Source organism: Epinephelus lanceolatus, chromosome 3 (assembly GCF_041903045.1).
Source record: "Epinephelus lanceolatus isolate andai-2023 chromosome 3, ASM4190304v1, whole genome shotgun sequence".
NCBI lineage: Eukaryota > Metazoa > Chordata > Actinopteri > Perciformes > Serranidae > Epinephelus > Epinephelus lanceolatus.
Genome location: NC_135736.1, coordinates 21,559,429 through 21,577,103, shown reverse-complemented (window position 1 = coordinate 21,577,103; position 17,675 = coordinate 21,559,429). Strand labels below are relative to the sequence as shown.

Genomic DNA, 17,675 nt, shown 5'->3' with positions numbered 1-17,675 from the left:
GATGGTAAAGCAATTATTAAAGCAAAAGGCTTGGAAATATGGCAAAAAGATGGGAATATGACCAGAAAGGAAGAAAATACTATTATAACATACAAAAATCAGTCATGACAAAAATCTTTAAAGAAAGGAACAGAAGAGAGGAAATTGTCATGATGAGGCTTAGAGTCGGTCATACTGGTCCGAATGATATAATGAATGTAATGGGGAAAAAGAATACTGACAAATGTGAGAGATGTGGTGTGATGGAAAATGTGGAACATATAATAATGTACTGTGTAAAGTATGCATCAGAGAGAGAGAGAGGCTGCAGAGGAGAGTGAGAGCAGCACGGCGTGAGTGGAGTCTGGCTGGAATATTAGGGACAGAGGGAGAAGGAGATAAGATCAGAGATGTGAGGAAAGCACTGTTCAACTTTCTGACAGAGTCAAGATTGATGGGCAGAATGTAAAGGCGGGGATATGAGGCTACACACTCTTGTACAGTAGGTGGCGGTATGCACATGAACGTTGCTTGCAATCCGCCATTAAATAGAAAGAAGAAGAAGTGTAACATCCGGCGGAAGTAAACAAGAAAAAGGCGGCAGTCACGTTTCCCAAATGACTGAGTTAACTTCGGGAGGTTACTCTATGATTTAAACCTCGAGCCACATTTACTGTAGCCTACATTAGACAACAATGTGTTCAGCTGAGTCTTTGAGAGAGTTTGTCAAGGAGCGACTAACTGCTGCTGCTGAAGAAATATTGGGAGTTTTTCAAAGAACCATCGTCGAGTACGAGGAAGAGATCGATCGTCAGCGCAGACTGTTGGATATCGTTTTGAAGCCTGAAATAAAGTTACACAGGACAGGTGGGTGAAACTTGATTTAACTAATTTACTGCCATGTCTGTATATTTGCTGTAGCATCACATTAGTATGCTGTTGGTGTTGTGTGTCCCTCCAGAGCTCCCACAGCAACACGTGTGTAAGGAGGAGGAGGTTGTCCCTGAGCAGCAGCTCTGTATTGAGGAGAGGAAGTCCAGTGTGGACCAAGAGCACCCAGAGCCTCCACAGATTAAAGAGGAAGAGGAAGAGGAGGAAGTGTGCAGCAGTCAGGAGGGAGAGCAGCTTGTACTGAAGCAGGAGACTGATGGCTTTATGTTGACTCCTGCTGATGAGGAAAGTGAGCACAGTGAAGATCAGACTCTGGACTTCATTTATGACGACACTCAAAGTGCAGCAGAGAAAGAGTCTGTCGTCATCATACCAGTTATAAGCTCTGTGATACCAACCAGTGACCACCAGCTGCTCTCTCACAACTCTCATGTAGCTGAGAGCCAAGATGAGGAAGAATACCAGCATGGAGACTCAGGATCAACTAGAAACACAGAGCTTCAAGCAGAGAAAAGACATCATGAAAGTGAAATTAACAGTAACAGTCCACACACCTCTGCTGTGATCAACTTAAATACAGGTAAAAAGCCTTTAAAATGTGACGTATGTGGGAAAGTTTTTGAGTGCAAGTCAAAATTGCAAAGACACCTGAACAGCCACACAGGTGAGAAGCCGTATACTTGTGATGTATGTGGGAGAGCTTTCGGATGTAATGGTGTCTTGTTAGTCCACATGAGGACTCACACAGGTGAGAAGCCGTATACTTGTAACGTATGTGGGAGAGCTTTTGGACGTAATGGTCACTTGTTAGTCCACATGAGGACTCACACAGGTGAGAAGCCGTATACTTGTAACGTATGTGGGAAAGCTTTCGGACGTAATGGTGACTTGTTAGTCCACATGAGGACTCACACAGGTGAGAAGCCACATACTTGTAACGTATGTGGGAAAGCTTTCAGACGTAATGGTGACTTGTTAGTCCACATGAGGACTCACACAGGTGAGAAGCCACATACTTGTAACGTATGTGGGAAAGGTTTCGGACGTAATAGTGCCTTGTTAGTCCACATGAGGACTCACACAGGTGAGAAGCCGTATACTTGCAAAACATGTGGGAGAGCTTTCAGATATAATGGTCACTTTTTAGACCACATGAGGACTCACACAGGTGAGAAGCCACATACTTGTAACGTATGTGGGAAAGCTTTCGGATGTAATGGTGACTTGTTAGTTCACATGAGGACTCACACAGGTGAGAAGCCGTATACTTGCAAAACATGTGGGAGACACTTCAGAACTGTCAGTCACTTGACAGCCCACATGAGAACCCACACAGGTGAGAAGCCACATATTTGTAACGTATGTGGGAGAGCTTTCGGACGTAATGGTGACTTGATAGTCCACATGAGGACTCACACAGGTGAGAAGCCACATATTTGTAACGTATGTGGGAAAGCTTTCGGACGTAATAGTGCCTTGTTAATCCACATGAGGACTCATTCAGGGGAGAAGCCGTATACTTGCAAAACATGTGGGAGACACTTCAGAACTGCCAGTAACTTGACAGTCCACATAAGAACCCACACACGTGTAAAGGTGCATCACTTGAGCACAGAGGTTCCAGTTGAAGTCACACATATACAGGAGAGAGACTGTTTAGATGCAAAACATGTGGCAGAGCTTTCAGAGGCCTCTTCCATAAAGCATGCTAAGAAAAGTGGGGAGTGAAGTCCAAATCCTGAATTTTAATTGAAATTGCAGGTCTGGAAAAGTTAAACTAGTGAGATAAAGAACAAAAGGAGGAGACTGCTTTAAAGTTTGAATTTTATACTTGCAGAAGTCATGGAAAACCTGGAAAAGTCATGGAATTAGTCAAAATCATTATAAGTCACAGAACTTGTTTGTGTATAATGAAATTATTAGAATGATTTCAGTGGATAACCCTCCATATAATGTAACATAATGGCAAATTCATTTTCTGCAGCTGGCGTATTAATGTAGCTTTAATATGCGTCTATGTGTGACAATGTTTGTTTACCATCTTTTTTCTTTTTTTCTTTTTTAAGAATCTTTATTTCTCAACTCAACTCAAACTTTATTTATGAAGCACATTTAAAACAACCAAGGTTGACCAAAGTGCTGAACAGGTTGATAGAAATAAACAAGCAAATACAATGAGGTACCTAATAGTACACCACAATAATAACCATAAGATACATAAAATACAATACAATAAAATAAAATACAAGAGTTATAAAATAAGATAAAAATAAGATAAAATGTTTGGGTGTCCAGGTCAACCTGAGTTAAAAGCCTGAGAGAAGAAGTGGGTTTTCAGAAAAGATTTAAAAACCTCTAGGGTCTGGGCAGACCTAATGCGCAGGGGCAGGCTATTCCAGAGCCTAGGGGCAGCCGCCCCAAAGGCTCTGTCACGTCTGGTCTTCAGCCGAGTCCTAGGAGTAGCCAGTAATAGCTGACTGGCCGATCTTAAGGCTCTGGAGGGAGCATGAAAGTGCAGGAGTTCGGTTAAATAAGGGGGTGCCAGCCCATTTAGGGCTTTAAAAACAATCAATAAAATCTTCAAATCAATTCTAAAACGCACTGGAAGCCAGTGGAGCGAGGCCAAGATTGGTGTGATGTGTTTGCGTTTACGCTTTCCAGTGAGGAGGCGGGCTGCTGCGTTCTGGACAAGAACGCAGCACACACATTCGAACATAAATAAAAATAGAACAGACTGTAGGTGATCAATAAGGTAATCAGTCATTCAAAATAAAATTTAAAAAAAACCAATCATAGTAACAGAGGTAAATATTGAGCGTGATGCTGTGATATTTGGAATTGGTTCTTACCAAGGGTTTATTGAACATGTTCAGTCCTCTCAAGTTGTGGTGTTTGTCTCTTGCTTGGAACAAATTCTGAATATTTTGTGGCAATGACTGATTTTTATCTTTATACATAATCTGTGCAGTTTTGAGGTCGACTAAATCCTTAGATTTGAGTGTTTTTAGTTTGATGAAGAGTAGATTTGACGGTTCACTGTAGGTGGTCTTGTTTACTATTCTTATCGCTCTTTTTTGTAGTGTAAATATTGGTTTGGTGTTGGCACTGTACGTGTTCCCCCACACCTCCACACAGTAAGTTATGTATGGAAGTATAAATGAGCAGTACAGAAGGTATAATGACTTTTGACACACGAGATCTTTAACTTTGTAAAGGATTGCAACTGGTTTTGATATTTTGTTTTTAATATAATTAATGTGTGGTTTCCAGCATAGTTTATTATCAGTTATTCCTCCAAGAAATTTTATTAGAGAAAGAAAATTCAGTGTTAGTTTATTGTAGTCAAACCAACTCTTTAGTTTTTTTAAATCATTTTCCACATCATCCAGAAGCTGTTCCAAGTTGTTGCCACAGCACAATGAGTTGGTGTCATCTGCAAATAATACTGTTTTCATTATTTTGGAGATTACATATTTCATTGATGTATAATATAAATTGCAATGGTCCCAGAACAGATCCCTGTGGAACAGTGGACCCTGTTGACTTCTATTTTTCAGGTAACTACTTACCCATGTTAAAGCAACCCCTCTAATTCCATATTTAAATAACTTTTTTAATAATAAGTTGTGATCAACAGTGTCAAAAGCTTTTTCAGGTCAAGAAATACACCTACTGCATATTCTTTATTTTCAATTGCTGTTGTTATTGTTTTGTCATTTTCTCCCTCAGTTTGTCTCTCCCTTCCTGTGTGCCAATTATGTTTACATAGAGTTTGAATCTGATGTTTGAAAACCCCCGGGAAAGTGGGGAAAGAAAAAAAAAATCTTCATGAGTCCTTGAAAAGTCATGAAAAGGTTTGGAAATATTGTCCATGAAAATGTGAGCGGAACCTGTAATTAAAAGTATGTCTGATTTTGCAGTGAGCACAGTAATAAACTGATCCCAGAAGATTTGTCCTGTTACTGTGATCTTTTGTCAGGGTGTCTACGGGTCCTTTGAAATGATTTAAAGTTTTCTTAATATAAGGCCTTAAAAAGTTTAAAATTGTCTTAAATTCAGATTCAATGGGTATTAAACATCTTTGGTCACATTACTGTGAACATTTCTCCAGCCTGACAGACCCAATGACAGTTTACAATCATTGTACAGACCGAAGAAAAATATTTTTTTTTCCTTGCTGTATTTCTCCGAATATTGCAATAATAAATTGCATGTATGACAGCCATGAGATGGTTTTAAATTCCATATACGGTGGGATTAAAAATGTCTTAAAAAGTCTGAAATTTACCTTGGTTATATCTGCAGACACCGTGTTCTTTGGTGCATATGAGCAACTTGTCAACAGTGACACCAGAATGTGGGAAAAACTGTTTTTACCTTGTGCCTGTTAAATCTGTGATCTGTGCCTGTAGACTGAATGAGGAAAAATGCAATGCTTCTGCACGCAGAAGCCACCGCAATCAGAATGCAGGTTGACCAGAGCTCAGTTTGGCCGGATCACATTTAGAGGAGGTACACTACAGCAGCTGATTTCAGAAAATGAACCCTTTAATGATTTTAGTAAAGTTAAAAAAAAAAGATAACTTTGTTAGCACGGGATTTTTTTTGTCCCACTGACGATCAGAGTAACATTTCAAACATCACACACAATCCACACAGGTGAGAAGCCATTTACTTGCACAACATGTGAGAATACTTTATCATGTAAAAGTAGCCTGACGACCAGGGGCGGAAATCCCGGGGGGGACAGGGGGGATATGACTCCCCCTTCAGTAAAGCTGCCCCTCCCCCTAGAATAATTTGAAACACAATTAATAATTTTTAAACAATGCAGTAGTATTTATTGAAAGCACAATGTAAGCGGTGCTCATTATAATCGCGCAATAATGTGCTATTTAAATCTTAAAAGATTTAGTCCCCCCCTCCCATTTCTAGTAGTGGTATATCCCACACTCTTTTCAACAAGCGGGGCTACTTGACAGCAGTAGCAGCGTGTGGCTGGACCCGCTGCCCGCATCGCAGGGTAAGATGTTCACTCACACAGACACAGTTTAACTTACACAAGTTACAACACATCCATTTACTGTGACAACAAGCCCCAGGTCCAGGCTGATAATATAAACTGTCTGCATTGTTCAAAAGCCTACTCAATTACAAGTGCTGCTAAGCTAAAAGCTAATGATTAAGCTCAGAGAGGACAGGAGAGAAAGAAGAGGGAGAGGACAGGACAAGAGCAGTCAGTGGTGGAGCGGCTCGTAGCTAATGGGTACCTGTTTGTAGGCTCTCCACCTGTCAGTGAGACAAACATGAAAGATGTGCAGTTTAACTGACGAGGAGCGGTCATTACGTGCGACTATGCTGCTGATTGGATATACTCAAGGCAGGATGTGGCGTTTTGTAAATAACAACATGGTTATCGTAGATTAGCTTGGCTAACCGTTAGCTGTTAGTGGAGTCTGTAATAAGTCAATAAACGGTCCGTGAAATTTTTTTTTTTCCAGCGGATATCTTAGTTACAACATGATTGAGCTAGCAAAGCAGTTTTGTGTTGCTATGTGTGGTATTTATTCAGTTTTGGGAAATCACGATGCCTAGAAAGCATCAGCTGACAGGGACAGCCAACAGCAGCAGCAAAGCTAACATCAGGACGTCATCTGCTAAAAGCATCCCGTTGTCAGATACAACATGAAACTACTCCAGTTAGCTCAATCATATTGTAACTAAAACATCCGCTGGAAAAAATATTTTTTTCACGGACCATGACCGGAGTTATTACAGACACTGCTAACGGCTAACGGCTAACGGCTAACGGCGTCCCTACATCGCCCTGGTCAAAATGGTCACGCAACGATTACGTCACATACAGAGCCCGGTAACTTTACAGGAACCTTTCTCCTACTATGCTCCCTCAGTGGAGACATGGCGGTTGAGAGGGCCGAGCGAGAAGACGTTCCTGTAGTAGTTCCTGCCCCCCAAATAGTACCAGGAACTTCTTCAGTGGAAACGGGCCTTATGAAATGGGATTTTTGCCCCTGCTGATGACCCACATGAGAATCCACACAGGTGAGAAGTCATAACTCTCCAATACCTGCAGGAAAAGAAACTTTGATGTGTCTCAAGTAAAAAGGCATATAAGATCTCACACAGTCAAGTGGCCTTGTGTTTTAAAAACAAGTAGGAGACTGGGTGAGGTTGAATACGAGTACATTCAGGTTGACAGTTTGAGGAATATAATATATGTTATTTAATTAAAGCGTGAAAACAGGTTCTAGTAGAAACCCCAAATACAAGTATGAACCTATGAATAAGCATTATATGGGACCTTTTAACACCAAAAAAAAAGGACACCCATGTAGTTATTGCTGCCTTTTTATGAGCCACCAATGACATTGAGACTACTTGTTACAGCCCGGACACTGATATTAGAAATTATAATTGCCAACCATTGGAAGTGGAACACATGAAAACCTCATGTATTTCACTGTGGGAACTTACTAGTGTAACATCCATTTAAGATGTCAGTAAATAAGTCCTGTTATATGGTGTTCACAAATAAGAGAAAAATTGAGGTAGAAAAGTTAAAACGTATGGGCAGCCATTAGAGATGGTGTCTGAATTTAAGTATCTGGGTCTATGGCTAGATAATAAATATACATGGAAAAAACGTGGAATACATAGAAACAAAATGTAAAAAAGTCATAAACTTATTGAAAGCGGTGGCCGGATGTGATTGTGGGGCAGACAAACAGGCATTACTTGACATATATAGGGCACTTATGAGGTCGACACTAGACTATAGATGTATAATATATGGGGCAGCAGCTCAGACAACATTGCAAAAAATGGACAGATTACAGTGCAGAGCTTTACGTATATGCACAGGAGCCATGACGACAACTCCCATTAATGCTCTCTTAATTGAAGCAGGAGAGACACCTTTAGAGTTACAGAGAGAGAAAGTATCATTAGCTTATTGGATTAAGCTTAAAGGAAGTAGGGAAAAGAACCCCGCAGCTCAAGTAATACAGGACTGTTGGGAATATTCCAAGTTCCAGAGTAGTGGGTTTGGATGGACAGGGAATGAATGGGCCAGAAAGTATGGATTGGATGCACTAGAATTCAAACAGCCCAGTCCAGTTAGTGCGATTCCCCCATGGATGTACCCTGAGGCAAAGGTGGATATAAATGTTAAGATCTTGACTGAATGAAGTGGGGGAGAAAACACGTGATTACCTGAGAAATATGTCAAAATATTTAGTTCAGTTCAGTTCACTTTATTATTGTCCCGGATGGGCAATTTGGGTTGCAGCAGGCATAGAAATGACAAAACTACACATAGAAACATGCAACAGACAAGTAAAATCTTAAAAAACAGCAAACATCTAACAATATTCACAAGCACAGATCACCTCAAAGACATTTCATACTATAATCAATTTGCCACCTACCTAACCCTACAACAATAAATACATGTATGAGTACACGAACATGATCATGAATGTGAGAAATACATATATATACATACATACATATATATATATATGTATGTATGTATATGAGTACAGAATGAGTAGACAAGCCACGACAATGACATATCTAAATCAATGCTGTCGTCCAAAACAACACCACCTCCTATCCCTATCCTTAAAATAAAAATAAAATAAAAAGTAAAATACCATGTCTGGTCTATTATCTTCTGTATGTGCCCCCACGTCCACATACCTAACAGTGACTACTTCCTTCTGCTGACATCATTCAGGGCTTGAATAGAGACTGGGATGAAGGAGTTTTTATACCCGTTCCTTGTGGCTGTAGGAACACACAGGCGCAGACCAGAAGGCAACATCTTGTACTCTGTGTTAAGGGGATGGTCGTTCTGACAGTGAATACATGTAGCTTTGTTCAGCACCTGCATGTTAAAAATTTGATTCAGATTGCTGAACTGCACTCCCACGATCATACTCGCCACCTTTACAATTTTGTCAAGGGCATTTTTCTCTTTGATTCCCAGGTTACTGTACCAGCTAACAATAGAAAATGATAACACTGATTCAATGAATGCTCTATAGAACAGAGACTTCAGGGTCTTATCAATTTGAAATTTGGCAAGTTTTCTCAAACAAAACAGTCTTTGCTTGCCTTTCCTGCACAGCACTTCAGTATTGCAGTGAAGTTTCAGCTTATTATCGATCAGAGTGCCCAGATATTTATAGTTGGTAACAAACTCCACTGCATCACCCTTGACAACACTGCACTGTGGAGCTGGGGGAGATCTCCTAAAATAGATACACATGTCTTTAGTTTTAGTGACATTCAGTTGTAAAAAAGCATTATCACACCATGAAACAAAATCGTTGACAACTGGACCATGACTGACTTCATCATCCCCAATGAGGCTGACAATAACTGAATCATCAGCAAACTTAATGATATGTCTGTCAGCATGGCAGCTACGACACTCATTTGTGTACAGAATATATAAAAGGGGAGAAAGTACACATCCTTGGGGCGAGCCAGTGGAGGAAGTAAGTGTGTCAGACAATTTACCATTCACCTTAACTCTCTGAATTCTATTTGTAAGGAAGTCAAGGACCCAGCCAGCAAAGCTTGGATCTAAGCTAAAGTTGCTAACTAGCTTCTCAACAAGCATATGTGGCTGGATAGTGTTAAAGGCTGATGAGAAGTTAACAAAAAGCAGCCTAGCGTGGTTCTTGCTCCCTTCAGGTTTTTAAAAAGCAAATTAAGTAAGGTGATAGCAGCATCTTGAACACTCCTCCCATTTCTATTTGCAAATTGGAGAGGGTCCAGACAGCATTCAGTCTTAGTGAGGAGCTCTAATTTCACTAGTTTTTCAAATGCTTTCATGACCAAGGAGGTCAAAGCAACAGGCCTGAAATCACTAAGAGCTCTGGGTTGGTTACATTTTGCCACAGGTACTACAGTGGACTGCTTCCACAAGGATGGTACTTTCTGTTGCGTAATTGATGATTTAAAAATATTAATATTATTAAAAATATAGCCCAGCTGCTCTGCACAGACTAAAAGCAACCAACTATGTAGTTTATCTGGACCTGGGCTTTTTTAGGTTTACAACTTTTGAAACATCTGCTTACACTGTGTTCATCAAATGAGGGATTGAATGAAGGGGATGACAGAAAACTACTTCTGAGTTCAGAATGTTTCTCACTAAAATCAAGTTAACAGATGGCTCTAAGAACCCAAAGGGGTGTGGGGGAGCAGGGGTGTACATTCAGGAGTTTGGAGTACGAATGTCAAGGCGCCTGTCAGATCACTTGTCAGTATTCACAGCAGAAATGGTGGCAGCAATTATCAGCCTACAGTGGGTGGAGGAGGTCAGACAGGACAGGGTGGTGGTATGTACAGACTCTGTGGCTATGGTGGAAAGTTTACAGTCAGCAAACATAATCAGGGAAGACTTGTTCACACACTCTTTTACAGTAGGTAGTGGTATGCACCTGAACCAAAGAGCATGGATACCAAGAGGCGAAGCTCAATAGAACACCCCATAGCAACAGACTCATGGTTTCGTCCTATCGCCGCCATTTTGGACTGTCAGCAGACCGCAGCAGACCCGCTTGCATACAAAAACACACAGACAATCTGAAGTATTTTGCTATTAATTAGCCTATGCTTACAATGCTACTCACCTCGTGATAGCTTGGTCACAGCTGCTTTTTCACGTTTTTGTAAAGCAAAATATAGACTTAAAAAAAAAAAAAAGAAGAAAAACGGCCGAGAAGGCATCTCTACATATTACATCCACTTATGAGAAGATTAAGTTAATTACTCCTTCAAGATCACCCCATAAGCCAATCTACCAAAAAATAAAAATAAAAATCAATATTTTAACTAGAAACACATTAATGGTGACGTCACATAGTCAGGAATAAAGATTTATTTACAGTTTGTACAGTAAGGGGACAGTAATAATAATAATAATAATATAGGCTATTTTAATATGATATATTTTAATGCTAAAGCAGTAATCAGTTCTGATATAAATGGTCCAAGAGGCCATACATATATACAGTACAGGCCAAAAGTTTGGACACACCTTCTCATTCAATGCATTTTCTTTATTTTCATGACTATTTACATTGTAGATTCTCACTGAAGGCATCAAAACTATGAATGAACACATGTGGAGTTATGTACTTAACAAAAAAAGGTGAAATAACTGAAAACATGTTTTATATTCTAGTTTCTTCAAAATAGCCACCCTTTGCTCTGATTACTGCTTTGCACACTCTTGGCATTCTCTCCATGAGCTTCAAGAGGTAGTCACCTGAAATGGTTTCCACTTCACAGGTGTGCCTTATCAGGGTTAATTAGTGGAATTGCTTGCTTTATCAATGGGGTTGGGACCATCAGTTGTGTTGTGCAGAAGTCAGGTTAATACACAGCCGACAGCCCTATTGGACAACTGTTAAAATTCATATTATGGCAAGAACCAATCAGCTAACTAAAGAAAAACGAGTGGCCATCATTACTTTAAGAAATGAAGGTCAGTCAGTCCGGAAAATTGCAAAAACTTTAAATGTGTCCCCAAGTGGAGTCGCAAAAACCATCAAGCGCTACAACGAAACTGGCACACATGAGGACCAACCCAGGAAAGGAAGACCAAGAGTCACCTCTGCTTCTGAGGATAAGTTCATCCGAGTCACCAGCCTCAGAAATGGCAAGTTAACAGTAGCTCAGATCAGAGACCAGATGAATGCCACACAGAGTTCTAGCAGCAGACCCATCTCTAGAACAACTGTTAAGAGGAGACTGCGCCAATCAGGCCTTCATGGTCAAATAGCTGCTAGGAAACCACTGCTAAGGAGAGGCAACAAGCAGAAGAGATTTGTTTGGGCCAAGAAACACAAGGAATGGACATTAGACCAGTGGAAATCTGTGCTTTGGTCTGATGAGTCCAAATTTGAGATCTTTGGTTCCAACCGCCGTGTCTTTGTGAGACGCAGAAAAGGTGAACGGATGGATTCCACATGCCTGGTTCCCACTGTGAAGCATGGAGGAGGAGGTGTGATGGTGTGGGGGTGTTTTGCTGGTGACACTGTTGGGGATTTATTCAAAATTGAAGGCACACTGAACCAGCATGGCTACCACAGCATCCTGCAGCGACATGCCATCCCATCCCATCAGGTTTGCGTTTAGGTGGACGATCATTTATTTTTCAACAGGACAATGACCCCAAACACACCTCCAGGCTGTGTAAGGGCTATTTGACCAAGAAGGAGAGTGATGGAGTGCTGCGGCAGATGACCTGGCCTCCACAGTCACCGGACCTGAACCCAATCGAGATGGTTTGGGGTGAGCTGGACCGCAGAGTGAAGGCAAAGGGGCCAACAAGTGCTAAACACCTCTGGGAACTCCTTCAAGGCTGTTGGAAAACCATTTCAGGTGACTACCTCTTGAAGCTCATGGAGAGAATGCCAAGAGTGTGCAAAGCAGTAATCAGAGCAAAGGGTGGCTATTTTGAAGAAACTAGAATATAAAACATGTTTTCAGTTATTTCACCTTTTTTTGTTAAGTACATAACTCCACATGTGTTCATTCATAGTTTTGATGTCTTCAGTGAGAATCTACAATGTAAATAGTCATGAAAATAAAGAAAATGCATTGAATGAGAAGGTGTGTCCAAACTTTTGGCCTGTACTGTATATGTATATATATATATATATATATATATATATATATATATACATATATATAGAGGGAAGGTAACACACATATGTATAAATATAAAAATACATATATATGTATATATATATATATATATATATATATATATATATATATATATATATGTATTTTATATTTACCTTCCCTCCAAAACTGGCATATTAAATTGATATTAAAACACTTCAAAACTTACACCCCAGGAGTTCTTACCTGTCGGGATCCTTCGGGAAACGGTGGAAGGCCAGGTGCGGGGTGTTCCACTGATAGTTGTTGCAGTTAATTGCACTACACTTTTTTATTTTACTTTTTTTCTCCTTTCTCCTTGACATCTTGCATATTGTCTGGGCGCAACAGTCCAAGCTCAACAGTCCAAAATGGCGGCAGCGCCCCTAGTGGCTGTTGGCAAAAATTCAACGGAGCTTCGCCTCTTGGTATCCATGCTCTTTGGCTTACAATCCGCCATTAAATAGAAAGAAGAAGAAGAAGTGTAACATCCAATTAATTAATTGGATGTTAGAAGAAGAAGAAGTGTAACATCCAATTAATTAATTTAGTTTTTATTTTATTTATTTATTTATTTAGTTAGTTAGTTAAACAATTTATTTCTATTTATTTACTTAGGGCAAGGAAATGAGCAAGTAGGGTTATTGGAGCCTGACCCACGCCCGGGTCAGAAGGTGGCGGTAATGCCCGTTGTAAAGGTGGCCAACCGCCGTTAAACTCCAAGAAGAAGAAGAAGAAGCGTAACATCCGGCAGAAGTAAACAAGACAAAGGCGGCAGTCGCGTTTCCCAAATGACTGAGTTAACTTCGGGAGGTTACTCTATGAGTTAAACCTCGAGCCACATTTACTGTAGCCTACATTAGACAACAATGTGTTCAGCTGAGTCTTTGAGAGAGTTTGTCAACGAGCGACTAACTGCTGCTGCTGAAGAAATATTGGGAGTTTTTATAAGAACCATCGTCGAGTACGAGGAAGAGATCGATCGTCAGCGCAGACTGTTGGATATCGTTTTGAAGCCTGAAATAAAGTTACACAGGACAGGTGGGTGAAACCTAATTTAACTAATTTACTGCCATGTCTGTATATTTGCTGTAGCATCACATTAGTATGCTGTTGGTGTTGTTGTGTGTCCCTCCAGAGCTCCCACAGCAACATGTGTGTAAGGAGGAGGAGGTTGTCCCTGAGCAGCAGCTCTGTATTGAGGAGAGGAAGTCCAGTGTGGACCAAGAGCACCCAGAGCCTCCACAGATTAAAGAGGAAGAGGAAGAGGAGGAAGTGTGCAGCAGTCAGGCAGGAGAGCAGCTTGTACTGAAGCAGGAGACTGATGGCTTTATGTTGACTCCTGTTGATGAGGAAAGTGAGCACAGTGAAGATCAGACTGTGGACTTCATTCATGACGACACTCAAAGTGCAGCAGAGAAAGAGTCTGTCGTCATCATACCAGTTATAAGCTCTGTGATATCAGAAGCAACCAGTGACCACCAGCTGCTCTCTCACAACTCTCATGTAGCTGAGAGCCAAGATGAGGAAGAATACCAGCATGGAGACTCAGGATCAACTAGAAACACAGAGCTTCAAGCAGAGAAAAGACATCATGAAAGTGAAATTAACAGTAACAGTCCACACACCTCTGCTGTGATCAACTTAAATACAGGTAAAAAGCCTTTAAAATGTGAGGTATGTGGGAAAGTTTTTGAGTGCAAGTCAAAGTTGCAGAGACACCTGAACAGCCACACAGGTGAGAAGCCACATACTTGTAATGTATGTGGGAGAGCTTTCGGACGTAAATATGTCTTGTTAGTCCACATGAGGACTCACACAGGTGAGAAGCCACATACTTGTAATGTATGTGGGAGAGCTTTCGGACATAATAGTGTCTTGTTAGTCCACATGAGGACTCACACAGGTGAGAAGCCGTATACTTGTGACGTATGTGGGAGAGCTTTCAGACGTAATGGTGTCTTGTTACTCCACATGAGGACTCACACAGGTGAGAAGCCGTACACTTGTAACGTATGTGGGAGAGCTTTTGGACGTAATGGTGTCTTGTTACTCCACATGAGGACTCACACAGGTGAGAAGCCACATACTTGTAACGTATGTGGGAGAGCTTTCGGACGTAATGGTCACTTGTTAGTCCACATGAGGACTCACACAGGTGAGAAGCCACATACTTGTAACGTATGTGGGAGAGCTTTCGGACGTAATGGTGACTTGTTAGTCCACATGAGGACTCACACAGGTGAGAAGCCACATACTTGTAACGTATGTGGGAGAGCTTTCGGACGTAATAGTGTCTTGTTAATCCACATGCGGACTCACACAGGGGAGAAGCCCTATACTTGCAAAACATGTGGGAGAGCTTTCAGAACTGTCGGTCACTTGACAGCCCACATGAGAACGCACACAGGTGTAAAGGTGCATCACTTGAGCACAGAGGTTCCAGTTGATGTCACACATATACAGGAGAGAGACTGTTTAGATGCAAAACATGTGACAGAGCTTTCAGAGGCCTCTTCCATAAAGCATGCTAAGAAAAGTGGGGAGTGAAGTCCAAATCCTGAATTTTAATTGAAATTGCAGGTCTGGAAAAGTTAAACTAGTGAGATAAAGAACAAAAGGAGGAGACTGCTTTAAAGTTTGAATTTTATACTTGCAGGAGTCATGGAAAACCTGGAAAAGTCATGGAATTAGTCAAAATCATTATAAGTCACAGAACTTGTTTGTGTATAATGAAATTATTAGAATGATTTCAGTGGATAACCCTCCATATAATGTAACATAATGGCAAATTCATTTTCTGCAGCTGGCGTCTTAATGTAGCTTTAATATGCGTCGATGTGTGACAGTGTTTGTTTACCATCTTTTATTTTCTTTAGAATCTTTATTTCAAACATAAATAAAATAGAACAATACGTAGGTGATCAATAAGGTAATCAGTCATACAAAATAAAATAAAAAAAATAATCATAGTAACAGGGGTAGCGTTCGAAAAGGAGTAGGTAGAAGTTATGCACTTATCTTGACCTACCCCTTATTTCAAGTAATGTTGCTACAATTAAATATAGATTCAGAGATGCATATTAGCATGCATACATACATAATCAAAGAAATACAATCACAAATGCGAGCTGGAATACTTCTGATTCTGACTATATGTAAGTGATATGAGAAAACCTAGTTGTAGTGTGGATTGGATACCCATGGAAGGAAGATACTTCCTATGCCAGCTGTGCTTCATATTCATACAATCTACTGTTTTTGAACAATCTTTTAAATTTGTTTAAAGTGCTGCTGTTTTTCATTTCATCTCTACATTAATTCCATATTTTGACTCCTTGGACTGTGATGCTGTGATATTTGGAATTGGTTCTTACCAAGGGTTTATTGAACATATCCAGTCCTCTCAAGTTGTGGTGTTTGTCTCTTGCTTGGAACAAATTCTGAATATTTTGTGGCAGTGACTGATTTTTAGCTTTATATCATCTTTATATTATCTGCAAATAATACTGTTTTCATTATTTTGGAGATTACACATATTTCATTGATGTATAATATAAATCGCAATGGTGCCAGAACAGATCCCTGTGGAACCCCACATGTGACATCCTTCAGATTAGAGTTGACGTTATAAATATGAACATATTGACTTCTATTTTTCAGGTAACTACTTACCCATGTTAAAGCAACCCCTCTAATTCCATATTAAAATAACTTTTTTAATAATAAGCTGTGATCAGCAGTGTCAAAAGCTTTTTTCAGGTCAAGAAATACACCTATTGCATATTCTTTATATTCAATTGCTGTTGTTATTGTTTTGTCATTTTCTCCCTCAGTTTGTCTCTCCCTTCCTGTGTGCCATTTATGTTTACATAGAGTTTGAATCTGATGTTTGAAAACCGCTGGGCAAGTGGGGTAAGAAAAAAAATCTTCATGAGTCCTTGAAAAGTCCTGAAGAAGTTTGGAAATATTGTCCATGAAAATGTTAGCAGAACCTGTAATTAAAAGTATGTCTGATTTTGCAGTGAGCACAGTAATAAACTGATCCCAGAAGATTTGTCCTGTTACTGTGATCTTTTGTCAGGGTGTCTACGGGTCCTTTGAAATGATTTAAAGTTTTCTTAATATAAGGCCTTAAAAAGTTTAAAATTGTCTTAAATTCAGATTCAATGGGTATTAGATATCTTTGGTCACATTACTGTGAACATTTCTCCAGCCTGACAGACCCAATGACAGTTTACAATCATTGTACAGACCGAAGAAAAATATTTTTTTTTCCTTGCTGTAATTCTCTGAATATTGCAATAATAAATTGCATGTATGACAGCCATGAGATGGTTTTAAATTCCATATAAGGTGGGATTACAAATGTCTTAAAAAGTCTGAAATTTACCTTGGTTATATCTGCAGACACCGCGTTCTTTGGTGCATATGAGCAACTTGTCAACAGTGACAGCAGAATGTGGGCAAAACTGTTTTTACCTTGTGCCTGTTACATCTGTGATCTGTGCCTGTAGACTGAATGAAGAAAAATGCAATGTTACTGGAGGTGTAGATGCACGCAGAAGCCACCGCGATCAGAATGCAGGTTGACCAGAGCTCAGTTTGGCCGGACCACATTTAGAGGAGGTACACTACAGCAGCTGACTTCAGAAAATGAACCCTTAATGATTTTAGTAAAGTTAAAAAAAACCACGATATCTTTGTTAGCACGGGATTTCTTTTGTCCCACTGACGATCAGAGTAACATTTCAAACATCACACACAATCCACACAGGTGAGAAGCCATTTACTTGGACAACATGTGAGAATGCTTTGAGATGTAAAAGTAGCCTGACGACCCACATGAGAATCCACACAGGTGAGAAGTCATAACTCTCCAAGACCTGCAGGAAAAGAAACTTTGATGTGTCTCAAGTAAAAAGGCATATAAGATCTCACACAGTCAAGTGGCCTTGTGTTTTAAAAACAAGTAGGAGACATGTCAGTTCTGGTTCATGGTCAAAAAACACAAGAACCCTGGAAGTGAGGAGTCACATGTTTGCAGAGTGTGGTTAAAATGTTTTTTACTCAAATCACACCTGAAGCTCAATAAA

At 40.1% G+C, this 17,675-nt stretch overlaps 1 protein-coding gene across 1 annotated transcript; it reads left to right on the top strand.

Annotated features, from left to right (window-relative positions):
* Nucleotides 1–558: 558 nt before the first annotated feature.
* LOC117256674 (uncharacterized) lies at nt 559–16,735 on the top strand. Its single transcript, XM_078166597.1, has 4 exons — nt 559–846; nt 941–2,595; nt 13,443–13,620; nt 13,718–16,735. The coding sequence occupies exons 1-4, from the start codon at nt 675–677 to the stop codon at nt 15,127–15,129; spliced, it is 3,417 nt and encodes a 1,138-aa protein (XP_078022723.1). The 5' UTR covers nt 559–674; the 3' UTR covers nt 15,130–16,735.
* The last annotated feature ends 940 nt before the right edge of the window (nt 16,736–17,675 follow it).